The 16,879-nt window shown below is 50.7% G+C and overlaps 5 protein-coding genes across 5 annotated transcripts; 1 reads left to right on the top strand and 4 right to left on the bottom strand.

Moving 5' to 3' along the window:
• Positions 1-166: 166 nt before the first annotated feature.
• Positions 167-1,925, bottom strand: PODANS_6_7580 (uncharacterized protein; the record flags this gene model as incomplete). Its single annotated transcript, XM_001910644.1, has 6 exons — positions 167-745; positions 806-1,014; positions 1,067-1,202; positions 1,261-1,360; positions 1,419-1,546; positions 1,623-1,925. 6 exons carry the CDS (start codon positions 1,923-1,925, stop codon positions 167-169), a joined length of 1,455 nt encoding a protein of 484 aa, XP_001910679.1.
• A 2,292-nt stretch (positions 1,926-4,217) lies between these two features.
• Positions 4,218-6,131, top strand: PODANS_6_7570 (uncharacterized protein; the record flags this gene model as incomplete). The annotated part of the gene is made up of 3 exons (XM_001910643.1): positions 4,218-4,251; positions 4,306-4,983; positions 5,050-6,131. The coding sequence occupies 3 exons, from the start codon at positions 4,218-4,220 to the stop codon at positions 6,129-6,131; spliced, it is 1,794 nt and encodes a 597-aa protein (XP_001910678.1).
• A 6,438-nt stretch (positions 6,132-12,569) lies between these two features.
• PODANS_6_7563 (uncharacterized protein) lies at positions 12,570-13,411 on the bottom strand (the record flags this gene model as incomplete). The annotated part of the gene is made up of 2 exons (XM_001910642.1): positions 12,570-12,917; positions 13,016-13,411. 2 exons carry the CDS (start codon positions 13,409-13,411, stop codon positions 12,570-12,572), a joined length of 744 nt encoding a protein of 247 aa, XP_001910677.1.
• A 1,384-nt stretch (positions 13,412-14,795) lies between these two features.
• PODANS_6_7560 (uncharacterized protein) lies at positions 14,796-15,880 on the bottom strand (the record flags this gene model as incomplete). The annotated part of the gene is made up of 2 exons (XM_001910641.1): positions 14,796-15,674; positions 15,722-15,880. 2 exons carry the CDS (start codon positions 15,878-15,880, stop codon positions 14,796-14,798), a joined length of 1,038 nt encoding a protein of 345 aa, XP_001910676.1.
• A 429-nt stretch (positions 15,881-16,309) lies between these two features.
• PODANS_6_7555 (uncharacterized protein) lies at positions 16,310-16,851 on the bottom strand (the record flags this gene model as incomplete). The annotated part of the gene is made up of 2 exons (XM_001910640.1): positions 16,310-16,564; positions 16,621-16,851. 2 exons carry the CDS (start codon positions 16,849-16,851, stop codon positions 16,310-16,312), a joined length of 486 nt encoding a protein of 161 aa, XP_001910675.1.
• Positions 16,852-16,879: the final 28 nt, after the last annotated feature.

Here is a 16,879-nt window from a genome sequence, read left to right as displayed (position 1 = left end):
CCCCAGCGCTCCTGCCATTGTTGTGACCACGGCCCAATACTGGCAGCTCGACAATGCACTTTTTAGTGCGCTCTATTCACTATTGTCCCTCTATTGTGGAATGACCACAATAAACATGAACCCCACTTCCTCAGTATTCACGGCAGTGTCGACATCATGCTGCTATTCACGGTGATCGTCGATCCTGGCGGTTGTTATTCGAAGTCTTCCAACTCCTTCCAGTCGGCGAAGTGGCCATGATCTCGGCGCTCTTCTTTGCTTGCTCCACAAGATAATAATCCCCAAAGTCAATCTCATCCACACCATGACCATGGTAATTTCTCGACTCCGACACTTGGAGGGATGTCTGCTTCCAGATCAACCCACCTGGGCTCGTACCCTCACCATCCAGTCCGCTCTCTGGGTCGTGACGACCCTTATTGGGATTCCAAAAATACTCCTGGTGCTGAATCTCAGCCAGCTCCGTCTCGGATATCGTAAGCTCAGTAATAGGATTGACACTCCTCGGCCCCATTCCACGTCTCGGGTTCTTATCCTCAAGCCTGAACGCTCCATGCTTCGGATCTGAACGGCCAGAACGTGTCATCCTACCCGTTGTTGACTTGAGGGACTTTAGGCTTCCCAAAATTGGTCGACCCCATCTGTTAATTAGGGGAACACACATGGGAAGATTGGAAGTCACCACAGCCACAAACGTCTCCCGGACGGCCCAGGAACCTGCTTGTTGAGCGCCGTTGATGGGATCCTGCAACACCCCAGGTCAGTTACTGTCTCTTTTTTTGCACTGACGTTCTGTATAACTCACTGTAACAATCAGGATACATCGCAACACTCCTGCCACCGTCACAAATGCTCCACCAGAAAACAACACAATGAGCCCAATCTTTTTCATCGGTTTCATGGTAGCACGCCATAGCATGGGTATGGGAATGCTCATGAGGTAAATGTCTGTGGAGACATTCAACCCAAGAGTTACAAAGATGTCAATGTTGGAGATGGCCGGTTGACAGTGATCTGACATGGCGTTAGCATTCGGTGTTTTGGGTACAACAGATTGGAGACTTGCTGCCGGGATTTGGATAGATTTGCCAATTCCTCTCGAGAGGACGGCAGCCCAGCAATATTGACAGGAGGACGGCAACCCAGGTGGTGAAGATCAACACGAAGCCCGTGAAGATGCGCTTGCGATATTCCAACCCTTCCTACGCCGGTATCAGCAAGCAGTCATCGTGATGATACAGTGGCTGGTCTGTCACCCACCGTCAGGCGAAGATAGAAGGTGCATATCGCCGCCTTGATCGTCCACAGAAGAAATGTGTACGTCGACCACCCAGCAACCTGAGTTTTGGACCCGTTGACCCTGCAGTCCAATCATGAGCTACCACACTCCAGCAGGCCGTGATGTAGTCAGAACATACCTCAACCTAAACTCCTCACTGTTCGGATCAAGCAGACGTCTCTGCTCATCCGTCATCGCATTATTCGCCAACCCCTTCCATAACGCACCCACCGAGTACGCAAGATATGTTTCCACGGTATACGCGCCCTATCCCACAACACAGGTGATCAGTCCCCAACTCTCCCCATCCCCATCATCACATCTCCAAGAAGAACAAACTCACCGCAGCAACCAACATTAAATAATCATCCGCCTGAAACCCCTTAATCCCCACAGTCGTCAACCTAACATACGTCCTCATCCCAACAACCACCAACGCAACTCCCAACAAGGTAAACGCTTCAATAATAAACGCCTCCATGGTGAATCTGGCACCACTGTCCGTCAAAGCGCTCGGTAGGTAAGGTCGATATATCGATCTTGGCCCACGTGGGAAGGAAAGGGGGCGTGCAATATTTCCCAATAAGGTCGCTAAGACCTCGAAGGAGAGATAAAAAACGGCAGATTCCGTCTTTTTAACCTTCATGAAGAAAAGATGACCTCATCAACACCACCCGCCAGACAGAAGCCCACAAGTTAAAAATACAACAAAGTCCAGAACGATAAAGAAACTTCCAGCAGGACGCCCCCGGCTCGGAAAAGCAAAAGCAGATTAAGGTACCCGAGGCGTCTTCTTCTTTAAAGGAAACCAATGTAGGTAGATAACACCCCGTTCTTGCGCACCATGCTTCCGATGGGAACACAAGAAGCCTCAGGAGAAACAAAGCGCGGGCGGCCAGAGGAGCGAAGTGTATACAGCATCCACCCCGTAGGACAGCATCAGGCAAGCAGCATATCTACCTAATTACATCAAGCCCACCCCCCCCACCCCCCCCCCCCGAAATCCGATCATATCATTCCACTGCTGACCACCCCAAACCCCCTGGCAATCCAAAAAAGGGGGCCCGTTGCATTGGCTGACCACTGGCAATCCCCTACTCCCCTCCTGCTGCCAACCGTTTGTGAAACTCGTCACCGCAGATCACATTGACGGGTAGAAATACCACCAAGAAAAGAAAAAGCAATTCCCTTCTCTCTTCGGGCGCATGCAAGTTTCCCTTGGTTATAACATTAAATATGTTCGTCCTGGCTGCACGTGGTAAAGTGATCCGGTTTCACAGCAGCAAACCCGCTCAGCTGAGCGAACCAGTGGCTGCAGTGTGCCGTTAAAGAAAAAGAAAATCTCCGACGAGGCTCCGGGATGGGATGGGAAGGTAGGCCGACGGAGGTGTTGCACCGGGAGGGGATTAAAATCGAGCGAGAATATCTCCATGGAGCAACTGCTGAAGTGTTGAGAGGGGTATCTTCAACACAACGGGTTGAGCCGAACGGCCACGTGGGGACGGAGAGGTACAGTACTCTTCATCGGCAGCACCGAAGGGAAGAGCATTTCTTTGACTTGATCAATTGAAGAGATCTAAAACCCACGTGCTTGTGGACGGACGGACCGCTCAGGTCTTTCTTTGTCTGCTATGACATTGACCGGCATCTTTCCCTTTTCTTTTCTTCAGATTTCATCACCAATCTCGTCACTCTTTGTGTAGAATGTCGTAAACAACCCCACACAACGCCCGCCGCCGTTAGCCCCCCCACGTAAAAAGAAAGGAAGAATTTACTGGATGGTGGGTGTTGGACTGAAAGCAGTCAGTGATGCACGTCATCATTGCCCTGACAGGATTCTCCATGTGTCTGATGCTGGCACGGTGGCCTTGATGCCAAAATTTTGCTGTCCTTGATAATCCCTAGAGTCCTGAAGGGGCGATATCGGTTTCAACGGTAGCACAGTAAGATACCATGCATTACTTTATGATGTGTTTGCTCACCTGCAATGATATGGCAACTCTCCATTGCTGACCCCCAACCCCCCTCTCCCCCAAGAGCCTCCCGGTTGTGACACTACATGCGCTATCGAATGCGACGAGAAGGCTATTGGTTCCAGCCTCAAGAAATCTCCGCAGCAAGCTGACAATGCATTTTGGCAGCTCATGACAACCTTTACTGTACGCACCTTGATAGCATCCCCACACCATGATAAGGTATCCCCCACAAACTACAAGACTCAGAGTCTGGCCAGGCCCAAGGATCAACCACGATGAACCCCTGAAACAACCTCAAAAAAGGGGGGGTTGCACCCCGCCGATCGCAGCCAAGTTCAGGCGCAAAGCGGTTCACAGCTCAATGGAATGTTGGCCTTGGCATCAAGCCCCTCAGCGCGACACAGTCAGCTTCCCCACGTTCTCTAATGCCTCTCGTTGGTCAGAATGGAAAATCGACAAGGTGAATAGGGAAGAGAGTTTCGCCTCTGCCTATCGGATGCATTGTAAGCACGGCCGAACATGCAGTTTGGTTCTTTGCCTGGCATCCCATCTGGGATCCGACTGCAACCCTCCTGATAAAAGAACAGGGGACATATGTCCCAATTCAAGGGCATGCGCCGAGACCGCGGGACCAGCTCCCTTGATCACACATCAGCAGCGTGCCCCTCGGTGATTTTGTTCCTGAAAAAAAAGAAATCTTCAGTGAGCGGGGTCAGCAATGAAGAAGGGCTTCAACTTGCAATTGCCATAATCAGATCACGGCACTGCACATACCCTCCGTTGAGACAGTAAGAAACATTCCTTTTTGACTTGGAGCGGACGTACCTGCATTCAGGGCCCGAGTTGTCCGAGGGTCAAAGAGGTCATACCTCCAACCATTGCTGCGCTCAGGGAACAGCCTTCGAAGCAAACACCCACCGTCCTTCACCGAGTACCTCAACGGGCAACTCAAATCCTCCGCCATGGAAACCCTCGACCTCGTGGTCATCGGCGCAGGTATGCCACCACCCGCCCTGCGTGTCGCAACCCGGAACTAACTGCATTGCATAGGCATCGCCGGAATCTCCGCTGCAAAGACCTACCACCAGCTCAACAATGGCAAGACTCTCGCCCTACTCGACGACAAAGAGAGCGTCGGCGGTGTTTGGGCCAATAGCCGGCTCTACCCCGAGCTCCGAACAAACAACATGCTTGGGACATATCAGTTCCCTGACTTTCCGATGACCACCGAGCAATTCGGTGTGAAGCCAGGAGACCACATCCCAGGCGTTGTCGTGCACGAGTACCTGAAAGCCTATGCTGAGAAGTTTGGCATCGCGGATAAAATCCGCTTCCGTCATAAGGTTGTGACTGCTGAACACCAGAATGGACTGGACGGTGGTTGGACCCTGACAGTAGAGCATGACGACGAGACGAGCAGGATCTTTGCAAAGAAGCTCATTGTCGCTACCGGGTTGACTTCTGAGCCGTTTTTGCCTCATATTGATGGACAAGAGGAGTTTAGCGCGCCTTTGTTCCATGGTGCTGATTTCCTTCAGCATGTCGATACCCTCGAAACCACTCATAAGGTGACGGTTTTCGGTGGGAGTAAATCGGCTTGGGATGCAGTCTATGCGTACGGTAAGAAGGGTATCCACGTGGACTGGGTGATCCGAGAAAGCGGCCATGGTGCTGTGTGGATGGCACCACCCTACGTGACACCATTGAAGAAGTGGCTAGAGAAGCTGGTCAGTATGTGTCTTCGACCAACCACACCCCTCTTGTGCATCATCGTACTAACGTCGCAACCCCCAGACACCCGCATGCTCACCTGGTTCAGCCCTTGCATCTGGGGCTTCGCCGACGGGTACAACACGCTCCGCAACTTTTACCACGGCACCGCCCTCGGCCGCGCCATCACGAACGTCTTCTGGTCCGTCCTCGGCAACGACGTCATCACGCTCAACAAATACGACTCCCACCCCGAGCTCAAGAAGATCAAGCCCTGGAGCCACCCCATGTTCACCGCTTCGTCCTTTTCCATTTACAATTACCCCACCAGCTTCTGGGACCTTTTGACCAAAGGCACCGTCAAAGTTCACATTGCAGACATCACCGGCCTGTCCCACAAAACGGTCCACCTATCCAACGGTACAGACCTTCCGGCTGATGCCCTGTGCTGTGTGACTGGCTGGAAGCACGTACCACCGGTCAAGTTTCTCCCCGAGGGAATCGACCTAGACATTGGGCTGCCTCATACACCAAGCAAGGCAAAGCTGTTCACCAAGGAAGCCGTCGAAAGGGCTGACAAGGAAATTCTCGGTAAATTTCCGCGATTGAAGGATCAGCCAGTTCAAAACCCTAACCTGAAGCCACTCCTTGGAACAAAGGGTCTGTCAACGACAGACAAGATCAACCCTTCGACTCCTCTGACCCCATGGACGCTGTACCGGTTTATGGTGCCACCCTCAGCAAGGTTCATGCAGACAAGAGACATTGCCTTTGCGGGTATCTGCATGAACTTCAGCACCATGATCATGGCGCATATCCAGGGGTTGTGGATCTCGGCGTATTTTGCTGACCAGCTGCCTGTGAGGACGATTCCGCCGGTTGATGGGAAGAGGGATCGGGAAGGGAGGGCCAAGACGCTGGAAGAGGTTCAGCACGAGACGGTACTGCATGCTCGGTTTGGCAAATGGAGGTATCCGGCCGGGAAGGGCGCGCTGCTGCCGGACTTTGTGTTTGACGCGGTGCCGTACTTGGATTTGATGGTGGGGGATATGGGTTTGAAAGTTCATCGGAAGGCGGGGTGGTTAAAAGAGGCAACAGAGCCGTATGGGCCGGAGGATTATGAGGATCTCATGTCGGAATGGGTGCAGTCGGTCGATGGGGAGTAGCGGAGTCCTGTTATGACGTAGAAGGCGATGAGATGGGTGTATATAATGCGATCAATTGCAATACCAATGATGGCAGACAGCTTTTATTCTGGCGGTGGCTGCCTGTAACGTTGGAATCATTAGCGATGAGCTGTCGTGCTGATGGGAATGTAAGAACTTGAGTGAAGTCAAAACAAGCAGTTAGTGGAGGCGCACAAGCGCGGCGGGTCATTGGGGCAGTGGGTGGGTTTCGCGGGGGTGGAGATCTCACTCAGCCTTGTTTGTGGAGTTGGCGATCTGGGGCGTCACCACCATGATTGTGATGGCGACGGTGCCGAAGGCTTCTAAAGCTCGATCGGGTAGGATATGTTGCAAACGTGGAAAGGCTAGTTGCTTGCCGCTGCGTTTGGCAGGCGGGTGCAGTCATTAGCATGTTTACAGTGCAAATGATTGTTTGACGAGAAGCGCTGGGGTGATACGGAGAGGTGCTGGTGGAGGAACTCTCGAGGCGGCAGAGTAAAGAAGAGAGCAAAATATCGAGAGGCAAAAAAAGAAATTACGTTGTTGAACTGCCCCCAGTCCAGCAAGATCCCCCAGTCTCGCAAGGCTATGTAACACTCCCATACACATGGGCGCCGCCGTCGGCAGCCAGAGAATTGGCCCCGCTCATTTATGTAGCTATTTTGCCATGGACAAGAATCACACTCCGGGAATCGAACCCCAGAACGCCTTTGACAAGTGGTGGGGCTCGAAGGGAGCACCCAAACCACTTGGCAAACACAGTGTTGGTTCTTGATGGAAGCTGTGTCCTGTTTGGTCATTATAAGGCACAGGAAGGAGCAAGAACGGGAGTCGCTCCAGCTATCTGGCTGGTTTGTCACCTGTCATGCCGGTGACAGCATTGGGTGTGGAAGCTCAGGTTGCAGAACCAGGGCGAGAGACGAAGAAACACCGAACAAAAACGCTAGATTAGAGCTACTGGACACCTCATATTTGATTCCAACGGCCACTCCGGCCATCCTCCGCAAACGAAACCTGAGACCTCTTGTCAAATCAGTTAGAGTAATACAAATAGTAATCTATATCATCAAGGGTATCCCTGCAGCTTGTGCGCTCGTCATCTTCAGCGTAATCGGGGTAATCCTCGTCGTCAGATCCGAACATCTCTCTGTCAAACTGCTCATCCAAAGTCAAATGGGCCTGGTCTATCCCTGATCCCCGTGGCCTCCGTGCCTTCATAGGCGATTAAGGGTCATACCCAAGACCATGAGCCTCATCGACCCCCCGAGAGCTCTCCTCCTTCACCTTTGCTAACCACTGAAGGCTGATCTTTATGAGGTACGTATCGTATAAGGAGGGGAGGTGGATATAACGCTATTGATGCAGTACTGAACTGTTTTGGCCTCCAGTGGTCAAACTGCAAAAATGCTAGAAGACATCAGGCCTGTTATCTCCTTGTTGATCTGGTCCAACGGTTGAGATCGGCAAACTCCAATTTGAGATCGAGTCGAATAGCCTTTTCCAAGCCATTGAGATATGTCTTGTCACCGGTCCGAGACGCGTTTTCCACGAGTTGAACGTCGACAAGTCCAATTAATCCCTCCGGATGAAGTAATATCGTAATGATGGAGATGGTTCCATGGCGGGACAGGCTTTTGCCTTCGAGATCGAGGTACAGCTCGCTGGAGGGGGGAATAGAAGAGATAAAGGCCTGGAGTTCTTCGGTAGTGGAAATGACACTGGTGGTTGCGTCCGATGTCGCCATACCTTATCGTAATGTCCGTTCCCACTGATTCTAATATTCGCCGCTGGGGCAGTTGATATTGGTAGTAGAGTGCTGCACTACTTTTCACCATAATTCAGTCAAAGGGGAGTGGCGACGAGGAAGACGCTCTATTTCACCTGGGAATCTTTACATATTGGGTGTCAACATAATAAATGTGCGTTGCTTGCTTTGCTGATACAGAAGTCCAGAGTCCCGATTGGAGCTGAAACTCGAAGAATTCCAACCCTGTCAAGGTTAAGGTGATACAATACAACTTTGGTATAGGTAGCAGGGTTGATTGGATCTAAGAACTGGGGCTTCCTGCCCAAGGTCGTCGAAAATATGTTGATCAAATTGTTTGCTGTGGGCAATTGGGAAAGAAAAAGGGCGAAGATGTTGTGGAGAGGTCAGTCTACCTGATACCTTGCAAATCTTTGATGATCCAAATCCGCACTGCAAAGAGGTAGCTCCTAGATAAAATCCTTGATTTGTTCAAGATTTCCCTGCATTGAAATATCACCCAAGTGCATGCAAGACTTAGGTAGGTGGTAATTGACTGCACAAATTTACAATAAATCCGAGCACAAAATCCGCAGTGGGAATCAGCCTCAACAACCCCAAAGAAAGAGTGGGTTATTCATATTAGTCCATGAAAGGGCACGCAGACCAGAACTCCCACAAAACCCCATCTTACCATCGATGTCCACGGCTTCAATGCCGGCACGGACGTCCTCCAACTCCGCATCCTCCACCTGCATACTCCCCATACCCCCATCTCCATATCATCAAAGGTTAGCATAAACCCAGCTCGAAGCCACCATGCATGCTATGTTCAACCATGCTTCAGATATACTTACAGTCGAGCCTGGGTTCTCTCCAGGAACCGGTCTCTGCCCTCAACCAGGGACAGAAACAAGCGGCAGAAAAGCTTGTGGGCTAGGGATATCAGAGTGTCATGTCAGTCTTTCAGCATCATACAACAAGCCTTGATCGATATCAACACCACATAGCATCACCAAAAAGAAATAAAAGAACGCAAAATCACTTTGCAAATGATTGAACGGGATGCAACTTACCAAGCTTCCGACTCACAACCACCAACATCCTAAGCCATGCTCTCGCGAGGGAGCATCTGGGCCAACAACAAAAAATGCTCACGGGCGGGCATTTGACTTCTATTTTTTATAAAAAAAAAAAGCTAAGCACCAACATGTTAGTTTTTGTCCCTGTCTTCTGACGTGCGCATGACTTACAAAGACACTGGGTTAAATATCTGTGTTACAGGTATTATCAGCATTTCGATCTTTGAATGGAGTGCCCCTGAAGTTTCCTCGCTTTACTTCCCCCAAACACATCAGGAGACAGGCATTCTTGAGCCCAGTTGGGGAACATGATGCCCCTACCCTCGTCATTGACTCCTGGGACAACAAAGGGCATGAACATACCGGGACAAAGTCAACCGAAAGCAAATAACAACAACGGGTTTGGTCGCTGATGTTGGTTATTTCTGTCCCAGCCACGATGTTAGGGTAAGTCTTCCCACGCAAAGAGAGCCCGGTAGCTACTCAGAAAGAGGAGGAGAGACGAGCTTGACCGCTGTGATAATCTAGATATCACCTTTAATGAGTCTTGATGTTCAAGACTGATGTGGGCTTGAACAAGAGCACATACGAAACGGAAAGAAGCCGGGATGGTAACTGTTTTCTGTCTAAAACTAAGCTGTCAGTTTCTAGGTTCTCAGAAAGATCAACAACGGCTATCCACAACAGGGATATCGAAGAACACGAGAATCGGGCCAACATATCAAAGGACGCCGGAGAGAACGGAGAGCCTGTGCTGTTTTCTGGGCAGGACTGTCAGCGGTCAACGGCTCCTCAAACGAAACACGAGACGAGGCGCGAAGCATACGGGAAAGGACCAAAGAAACGGGAAGGGCTGGCAGTCGGCCTTCTGTTATCAACTGGAGTTAGCACCCAGCCTCAGGCTCAGACGACTGTAGCCCAATAGGAAGATTCTTACAGAAACAGCGATACAGGCAACCACAAAGTGGGTTTCTTGAGAGAACTGCCAATTACCAAGAGGATCAGCCCCCTTACGTCTCTAGTTAACGGTACGTCGTTTTCGCGATTGGGAATGAGAGATGAAGCAAAGCGACGAGCCGATTGAAGGCTTGTAATTGTGGGGATAACGATCGGCTTACGGCAAGGAGGAAGGTAAAGAACTCTGTTGTCTCCAATCTATTAGCTTTCGTTTCATAAGAAGAAAGTATTGGATCCAGGCCACACAAGTCAAGGGAGCCGGGTTTATACTCACCAAGCGGTCCCAGGGGAAGAAAAGGTAGAGAGTCAGGCTGTTGACTAGTTCGACAACAATGTTAGCTGCTGCACCAATTTTGACCAAAGTGTCAAAGTGCGGTTGATACCACAAAACGCCTGAAGGAGATGCTGCTCACAGAGGGAAAAGAAGAAACAGCAAATCTGATGTTAATGTGCATGTCACAAATGAACTGTCAGATAAATCTGCCTAGCACCTGCGAAGCCCCGGTGTAAATGGAGTGTGCTGGTAACCTGGACATTCGTTTCACATCTGTTTGGAACCGGGAAGTTCAAAGACTTGGAAGCTTTGAACTGTCGAGAAGTTGATGGAGAGCGTACCGAACGGCGGAAGAGTCCCAAGGGCGTCGTTTAAGGAAATCTGAGGATACAGTTAGTTGTCAAGAGCGTCAAGCCTGGCTGGAGCTCAAGCAAAGTTGCGACTGTACATACAGAGACGAGACCGACCAGCGCGGCGGAGAGTATCTTTGGAAGTGTCTGCAAAGTTTGTTCGCATTGTTTTTACGTCCAATTCCACGAGGGCGTGCGAGGCCAAGGCCGAGCCATCGCAAGCAGCTTGCCACTTGCAAGCGAGCGACTCCAACAGCAAAGCATCCAGATATAAACCGCCCAAAGTGGTTGAGAATAGTAGCATGATTGTTCTGACGAGGCAAAGGCCAGAGAGACAGTGGTGTACATACAGGAGCAGACAGACAGCGCAAATGACGGTGCCGAAGGAAAAAGAGCGACTCTCACAGACGAGTAAGAAAGTCGAAAAGAGGTGGGAGTTGAGAGACACACCTGGAGCAAGTTGCTGGTGGTCCAAGCTCCTCCAATTCCATCCAAGCTTCCTACAAGAATTCAGACATCATACAATCAATGCTTTGATAAGGAGTTCTGATCCTTACTCAATTGGACTACTGCAATTGGAGAAGAGGAAACCTGGAACTCAACCCCCCATACGGCTTCGACGAAGCCATTCTCTCCTTTGATAATTTACTCCTGCGGCACTGCACTGATTTTAAAACCACCCAATTACCTACATTACCCACAACCAGACATAACCTTCTTTGCTAGGGATCGTTTAAAAAGAGATATCCCAGAAGATTACGAAAGTGACAAAGAGACCAAATCGCTAAATCATTGTGGGTGGCATTGAGTGAGGTATCTGAGCTCAAAGACTTGGCTGTATCTTTCGGCTAGTTAACGGAGGGGCAATACCCAAGGTAGCGTACTATGGAGAGAACCCCATGTACTCCTTGAAGCCAGCAAAGCTAAATATGACGATAGGTGACAATAATATATAACCAGCCTGTCTTGTTCCCAGTCCTCTGTTGTGCGGTTCTTCGATTTCGCCATCCCAACCGTCCTGCTGTCAAAAGAGATGGCCCGTGCATGTCAACAATCAGCCTGGCAATAGTCCTCTCAACGCCGGTCTATTACAAACCTCCAGCAATCCTGTCCAGCACGGATTTCTGTCCTTTGAGATGTCGTAACACCCCGGTGACACGACACAGAGCCTCCACGTGGCCATAGGCATCACCATGTAATAAAAAACAATAAACACATATAATAACAATAGAAGGTAACCACAAATGCTAAACAACTTTATCATCATGGCTAGCTAAAGCCAATCTCTCATCAGATCCTATCATCTTAAGAGGTCACCCCCGCTGCAGGGATGCTGAATAGACAGCACTGGAAATGGGAACCCACATTCAGCTCTTCCGCAAGGAGCGCAGCCGAATGTACATGTGCCCACCGTAAACCACACCCCGTCACCCTCTTTGCATCCATGCCGTGTTATGTATCTTGGGCGCGGTGGACACCGCGATGCGTCGTATTCCTGACACCCTCGGCAGAAATGACGAAGGTGGTAGACGGAGTATCTTGGCATCATCGGAGCGACGGAGTGGCAACTAGGCCGGGGTAGCGGATCGAGTGTCGTGGTATGGGGAGGAGGCAATGGACGCGACATTGATGGAGGGGATCGGTGGACAAATCTTGGAATCGAGTTGTTTGAAGATGAGAGCTGGCAGGTGACAAAGGTTAGTGACCACACAAAACGGGGAAAGAGGGTGGAAAATACAGTAGCATGAAAGGACAACTTAATGTTTGCCCACTAAAGCCACAAGGCTTCAGCTAGGCAAGTTGTCTGATGAAAGCTCGCGTCTCTGTGCTGGCTCTGGGTCTAAGATGTCAGGAGGAAAACTCCAACGCAAAGACCCAGGTTCTCAGGCGGCACCACGTGGAGGTACAGAGTCTGTCTTCGCCGCCCGACATGGGTTGCCAGCCCACGGGTTTACACTGTTGTCCTTCAGCCGTTTTGTAGGTGGTTCAGGTTCCCCCGGTCTACTGTTTTCCTTCAGCCCGACCGCAGCCTTACTCCTCCATATCCATCCTATCCATCTCCATCTCCATCCCATCACCCTTCCCCTCACCCTCAACCTCCGCATCTTCCATGGTCTCATCGAAATCCATATCCTTCAGTGCTTGGCGCACGTCCTCAAAGTCCACGCGTGGAGGAGCAGCGGGATTGACCCCCAATGCTTGGAGGCCATCAGCAACGCTGTCGAACGCCGCGGCCTCCCCCTCCTTACGCTCGTCCTGGCGCAGCCTCGCCGACACCCACAAATTCACCTCCAGCTCATTCCGGGCGAAGAACGGCACCTCGAAATACAGCTTGTCCAAGCCGTCGGTCAACCCGTTACCCTGCATGGTGCTGGTTCTCTGCACAAAATCTTAACAACTTGATTCATCATCCATGCACAAAACTCTCTTTTTCTTATTTTTCTTTTGATTTTTTTGCAAAACAGATTGTAACTTACCGGAGTGCTGTCCCACCAGTTCCGATACCTCTCCCGGGCATACATCAACTCCTGAAACAACGAAATGAACAAGGCGTAGTCCATCTCGTTCTCCCAGCCCATCTCATGGGTGAAATGCATGTGCATTTCTTGAAACACCCAAAACGGGTCAATCTCCACCACCGTCTCCGGAGGAGCGCAGGATTCCTCGTGCTGCTCAACCAACCACCTCCCCATCCCCAAAGCGAACTCCACCATCTTCAACAAAAAACCCCTAACATTCTGCTTGTCGAGAGGCATGACCCGGGCCAGTGTGTCGACCACGGACCTGTCGCGTCTGGTCTTTCCCAAGACTACGTCGCCCTGAGACCAGGATAATCCCTTGTTGGGAAGCAAACGACGGAGTTGGGGAGCCATCTTGTCGATCTTACTAAGTTCTTTCTGTCAATTTTAAATTCAAATTTGAATAAGTTACATTCTTCATCCGAGCATACCTCTCAAAATTCGTTCATAAACGATTGCAGGCGTGAGCGAGGGCGGTGGTGACCGTGTGGTCGAGGTCGGGAGTTGGCTTGCGAAGGAGACTTTTTGAATTTGAAAATCGCGAGCAAGAGAATTTTTTATCGGCAGTGCAAGTCATGTGCAGGCGAATAAGGGGGGCAGAAAAACCAAAACAAACAGTCACAGCTTCGCAAGTTAGCGTCTGCCTGCAACTTGGTTTAAAGGGAAGGGGCGACACCGCGGCTCATATCAATTCTACTATATTATATCTTAAGACATAGTACTGGGGACAGAGACTCGTCTGAGGTTCAATCAATTTTCATGACATGTTAGATCAAAAAGAAGTGATTGTTTTACAAAAGAGATAAACACAAAATGGAAGTACTGTGTTGGCCATCCCCCAGACCCACAACCCTCAGCGCGGTCTAAAGCGGAAGCGAACATAGGAATCAAGCAGCCTGGAAATCGACAGTTGCGATAGAGAGCGCCCACCATGGGGATTGAACCCATGGTGTCCGTAGACTAGCGGTGGCACTTGATGACAGAACCAGACCACTTGGTCAAACACGGTTGTGCTGTTGATGGAAGGTACTGCAGAACTGTTATTGATGAGGGGTAGTTGCTCCTTCCGCAAGTGTAGCAGTCTACCGCTGATTAAGCACAGACAGTTCCTTCCTCAGGCTTAAGATGGGCAAGATGTCATCCCACCACCTGACAGCTTTGTTACCAATGGCAAGGCGACCAGCCGACCAAGAGCCATTGGTTGTAGAACGCTCTAAACTTTGCCAGCTCAATCATCAGCTCAATCATGGCACTGGCAACGTAAACAATAGTGATTTGGATGTCTATTTTACCCACAAGCCAGCATTAGAAGGAAACTCGAGTAGTGGTAAGCAAAGCCGGAGGACTAGAATGGCCAAATGCCCTATGTAAAACCTGGCCCCATTTTATAGTGCGAGACAACAGGCTGTTGTGCTCTTTGAGTTCGAATGGTAGAGAGGCTATCAAGTGTGAGGGAGGCCCAGAGGGTGGGTCCCTTGATACTGGGACCTTGAATATCATTGGGACTGGGTTTCAGTTCGATGAAATGTATACGGATAGACGTAACCACTCCAAATCCTTGGTTTAGAAAGTGTATCGCCCAGTAAAATAACAGACATCGAGTGGACTGCTTATCCCTGATTCAAACCTGCCGGTTTTCCTGAGTCTGTTTGGGCCTTCTAAAAAGTGGCGAAAGGGAATCCGAAGCTGCGTCTCCCAGAAAATAAAACACTACAGTTCGCACATGCTTCTTCAACCATCACACATCCGGCCAAAACCCCTTCTCCCCCTCCAACAAGGTCCTCCACTTCCCTTCCACCCTCCCCAAGATTTCTTTCTTCACTTCCTCCTGTTTCTGCCCATCCTCACCCACCATCCCAATCTCCCTCTCCACAGCCTGATCAATCAACACCCCCAACCTCCCCACAAACCCCCTAAACTCATCACTACTCCAATTAGGAATAAACTCCTTCCTCAACGCCCCACCATCCTCATCCTTCTTCCCATTAGGCCTCTCCTCCTGCTGCCCCCTCGCCCAGCTCCAAGCCTCAAGATAAACTCTCTCCGTCCCCCAAAACGTCACCGCCCCCTCCAACCAAGGAATCTTCTCACTCATCGGCAATTCTCCTCCCCCCGCCCCCAACAACCAAGCCCCCAACCCCCTCCCCTTCTCCTTCCCTCCAACATCCCTAAACAACCCCTCAATAACCCCCAACCCCTTCACCCTCCCCGCCTCCCTCGAGTTCACTCCCACAAAATCCACCAATTCATACCTCCCCCCAACCTCAAGAAACATCCTCTCCTCCCTCCTCACCGCACCCAAAGCCTCAATCAGCCAATCCACCAGTCTAACTTCGAACGCCTCATCCTCTTCCCCCGGCTGTTCAACCCCAGGTAAATGCTTCGGCAGCTCCAGACTAGCGAGCAACTGTCCCGCAGCTCGGATATAAGCATGGATATACAACCGGTCATTCACCAGCCAATGACTCAGCACATCTTTGGGGAGCGTCCCTTTTGCTGCAGCGAGCAAAAAGGGGTGCTGAGTCGCGGCTTTGAACTCCTCTGGTTCGAGGGAGAGGAGGTGTTTGGTGAGGGAAAAGGGGGCAGCGGTGGTGGATGACGTCATTGTTGTGGAGACTCAGGGGTAAGGTAAACACAAAGATGGATGGAGTGATGATTTGAAACGATAATTGTGGAAAAGAAACGAGGGATTTGGTGTGAAAAGAGATAGGAAAAAAGCACGTCTCGGCATGGATCAAGGGAGGGGTTAAAACACAGTGTGGCTTGTGGATTAGTGTAACGTTGTGGCATGCGTCTTCGCTTCCCGGAACAGCCGCTCGGCATGGCCCGACATCAGCCGGAAGATGCGCGGCCCCACTGTAACGCCGAGTTCCACTATGCAGCCGGTTGCGATGCTGTGGATGAATGTTTACTTTGGGCATTAGGGGTTGGTGACACGACATGATTTCACTTGCTTGACGAGTAAAAGGATCAAGGTAAAGGCTGCATCAGCAATCGATTGATGTGCTAGCCTGAGAAGTCAACGCCTCCTGAAACTCATAGCAACGAAACAATGCTCCTATCCCTAGCGCGCCAACCAATCCGGTGCCAAAGACAGAGAAAGCCATGCCTCAACTCCAGAATATGCTGCCCATTGTGAACCCGAATGAACGCCTTGAACGAAAAGAGACCATCAAGCAAAACAATGCCAATGCTGAAACTGAAAGAACCATGTGTCATCAAATGCGATCTCTAAACGAACCACCAGCAGCATTAACATCCCCCCATCTCCACATCCTTCGTGTTGTTGAGTATCATGCCCTCAACACCAGCACGAACGTCCTCCATCTCCACATCTTGCTGGCCGCCAGTAGTAGCGCCATCTTCCTCCTCAAAGATCTCGACATCGTCCGCCGCCTCGTTCATGTACAGCTCCAGCTCGGTATTGGACCAAAAGCCCCTCACGGCCCCATTGAACAGGTCAATGGCCTTGGCCAGGGCAGAGAGCTGGAACTCTTTGACGGGTTCCTGTCAACACAAGGTGTTAGGAATTGATTCAATTCAACCTTGCAATGGCAACATACCTTGTCGTACTCGAAGCAATCCTCCAAGTACCGATGGCGAGCCATCACAACCGCGAAGAAGAGGTTCTCAAACACCTGCACAACGGCAGGCGACGCACGAGCGAGCGCAACCCCCAGGCGCGAGTGGGCGCCGAACATCTCGACGAAGCCAAAGTGGTCCTCCGGCTCGTCGCGCAATCTGTGCGCGAAATCGGTCGCCTCCTCGACCATTTTGGTGATCGCTTTCACCATGTGCTTTTTGCCCGCGGGCACCCTCAAC

The sequence above is a fragment of the Podospora anserina genome, chromosome 6 (assembly GCF_000226545.1).
Source record: "Podospora anserina S mat+ genomic DNA chromosome 6, supercontig 2".
In the NCBI taxonomy this organism is placed as follows: Eukaryota; Fungi; Ascomycota; class Sordariomycetes; order Sordariales; family Podosporaceae; genus Podospora; species Podospora anserina.
Note: the sequence above shows the minus strand (reverse complement) of the source record. Positions and strands in the feature narration are given on the sequence as shown.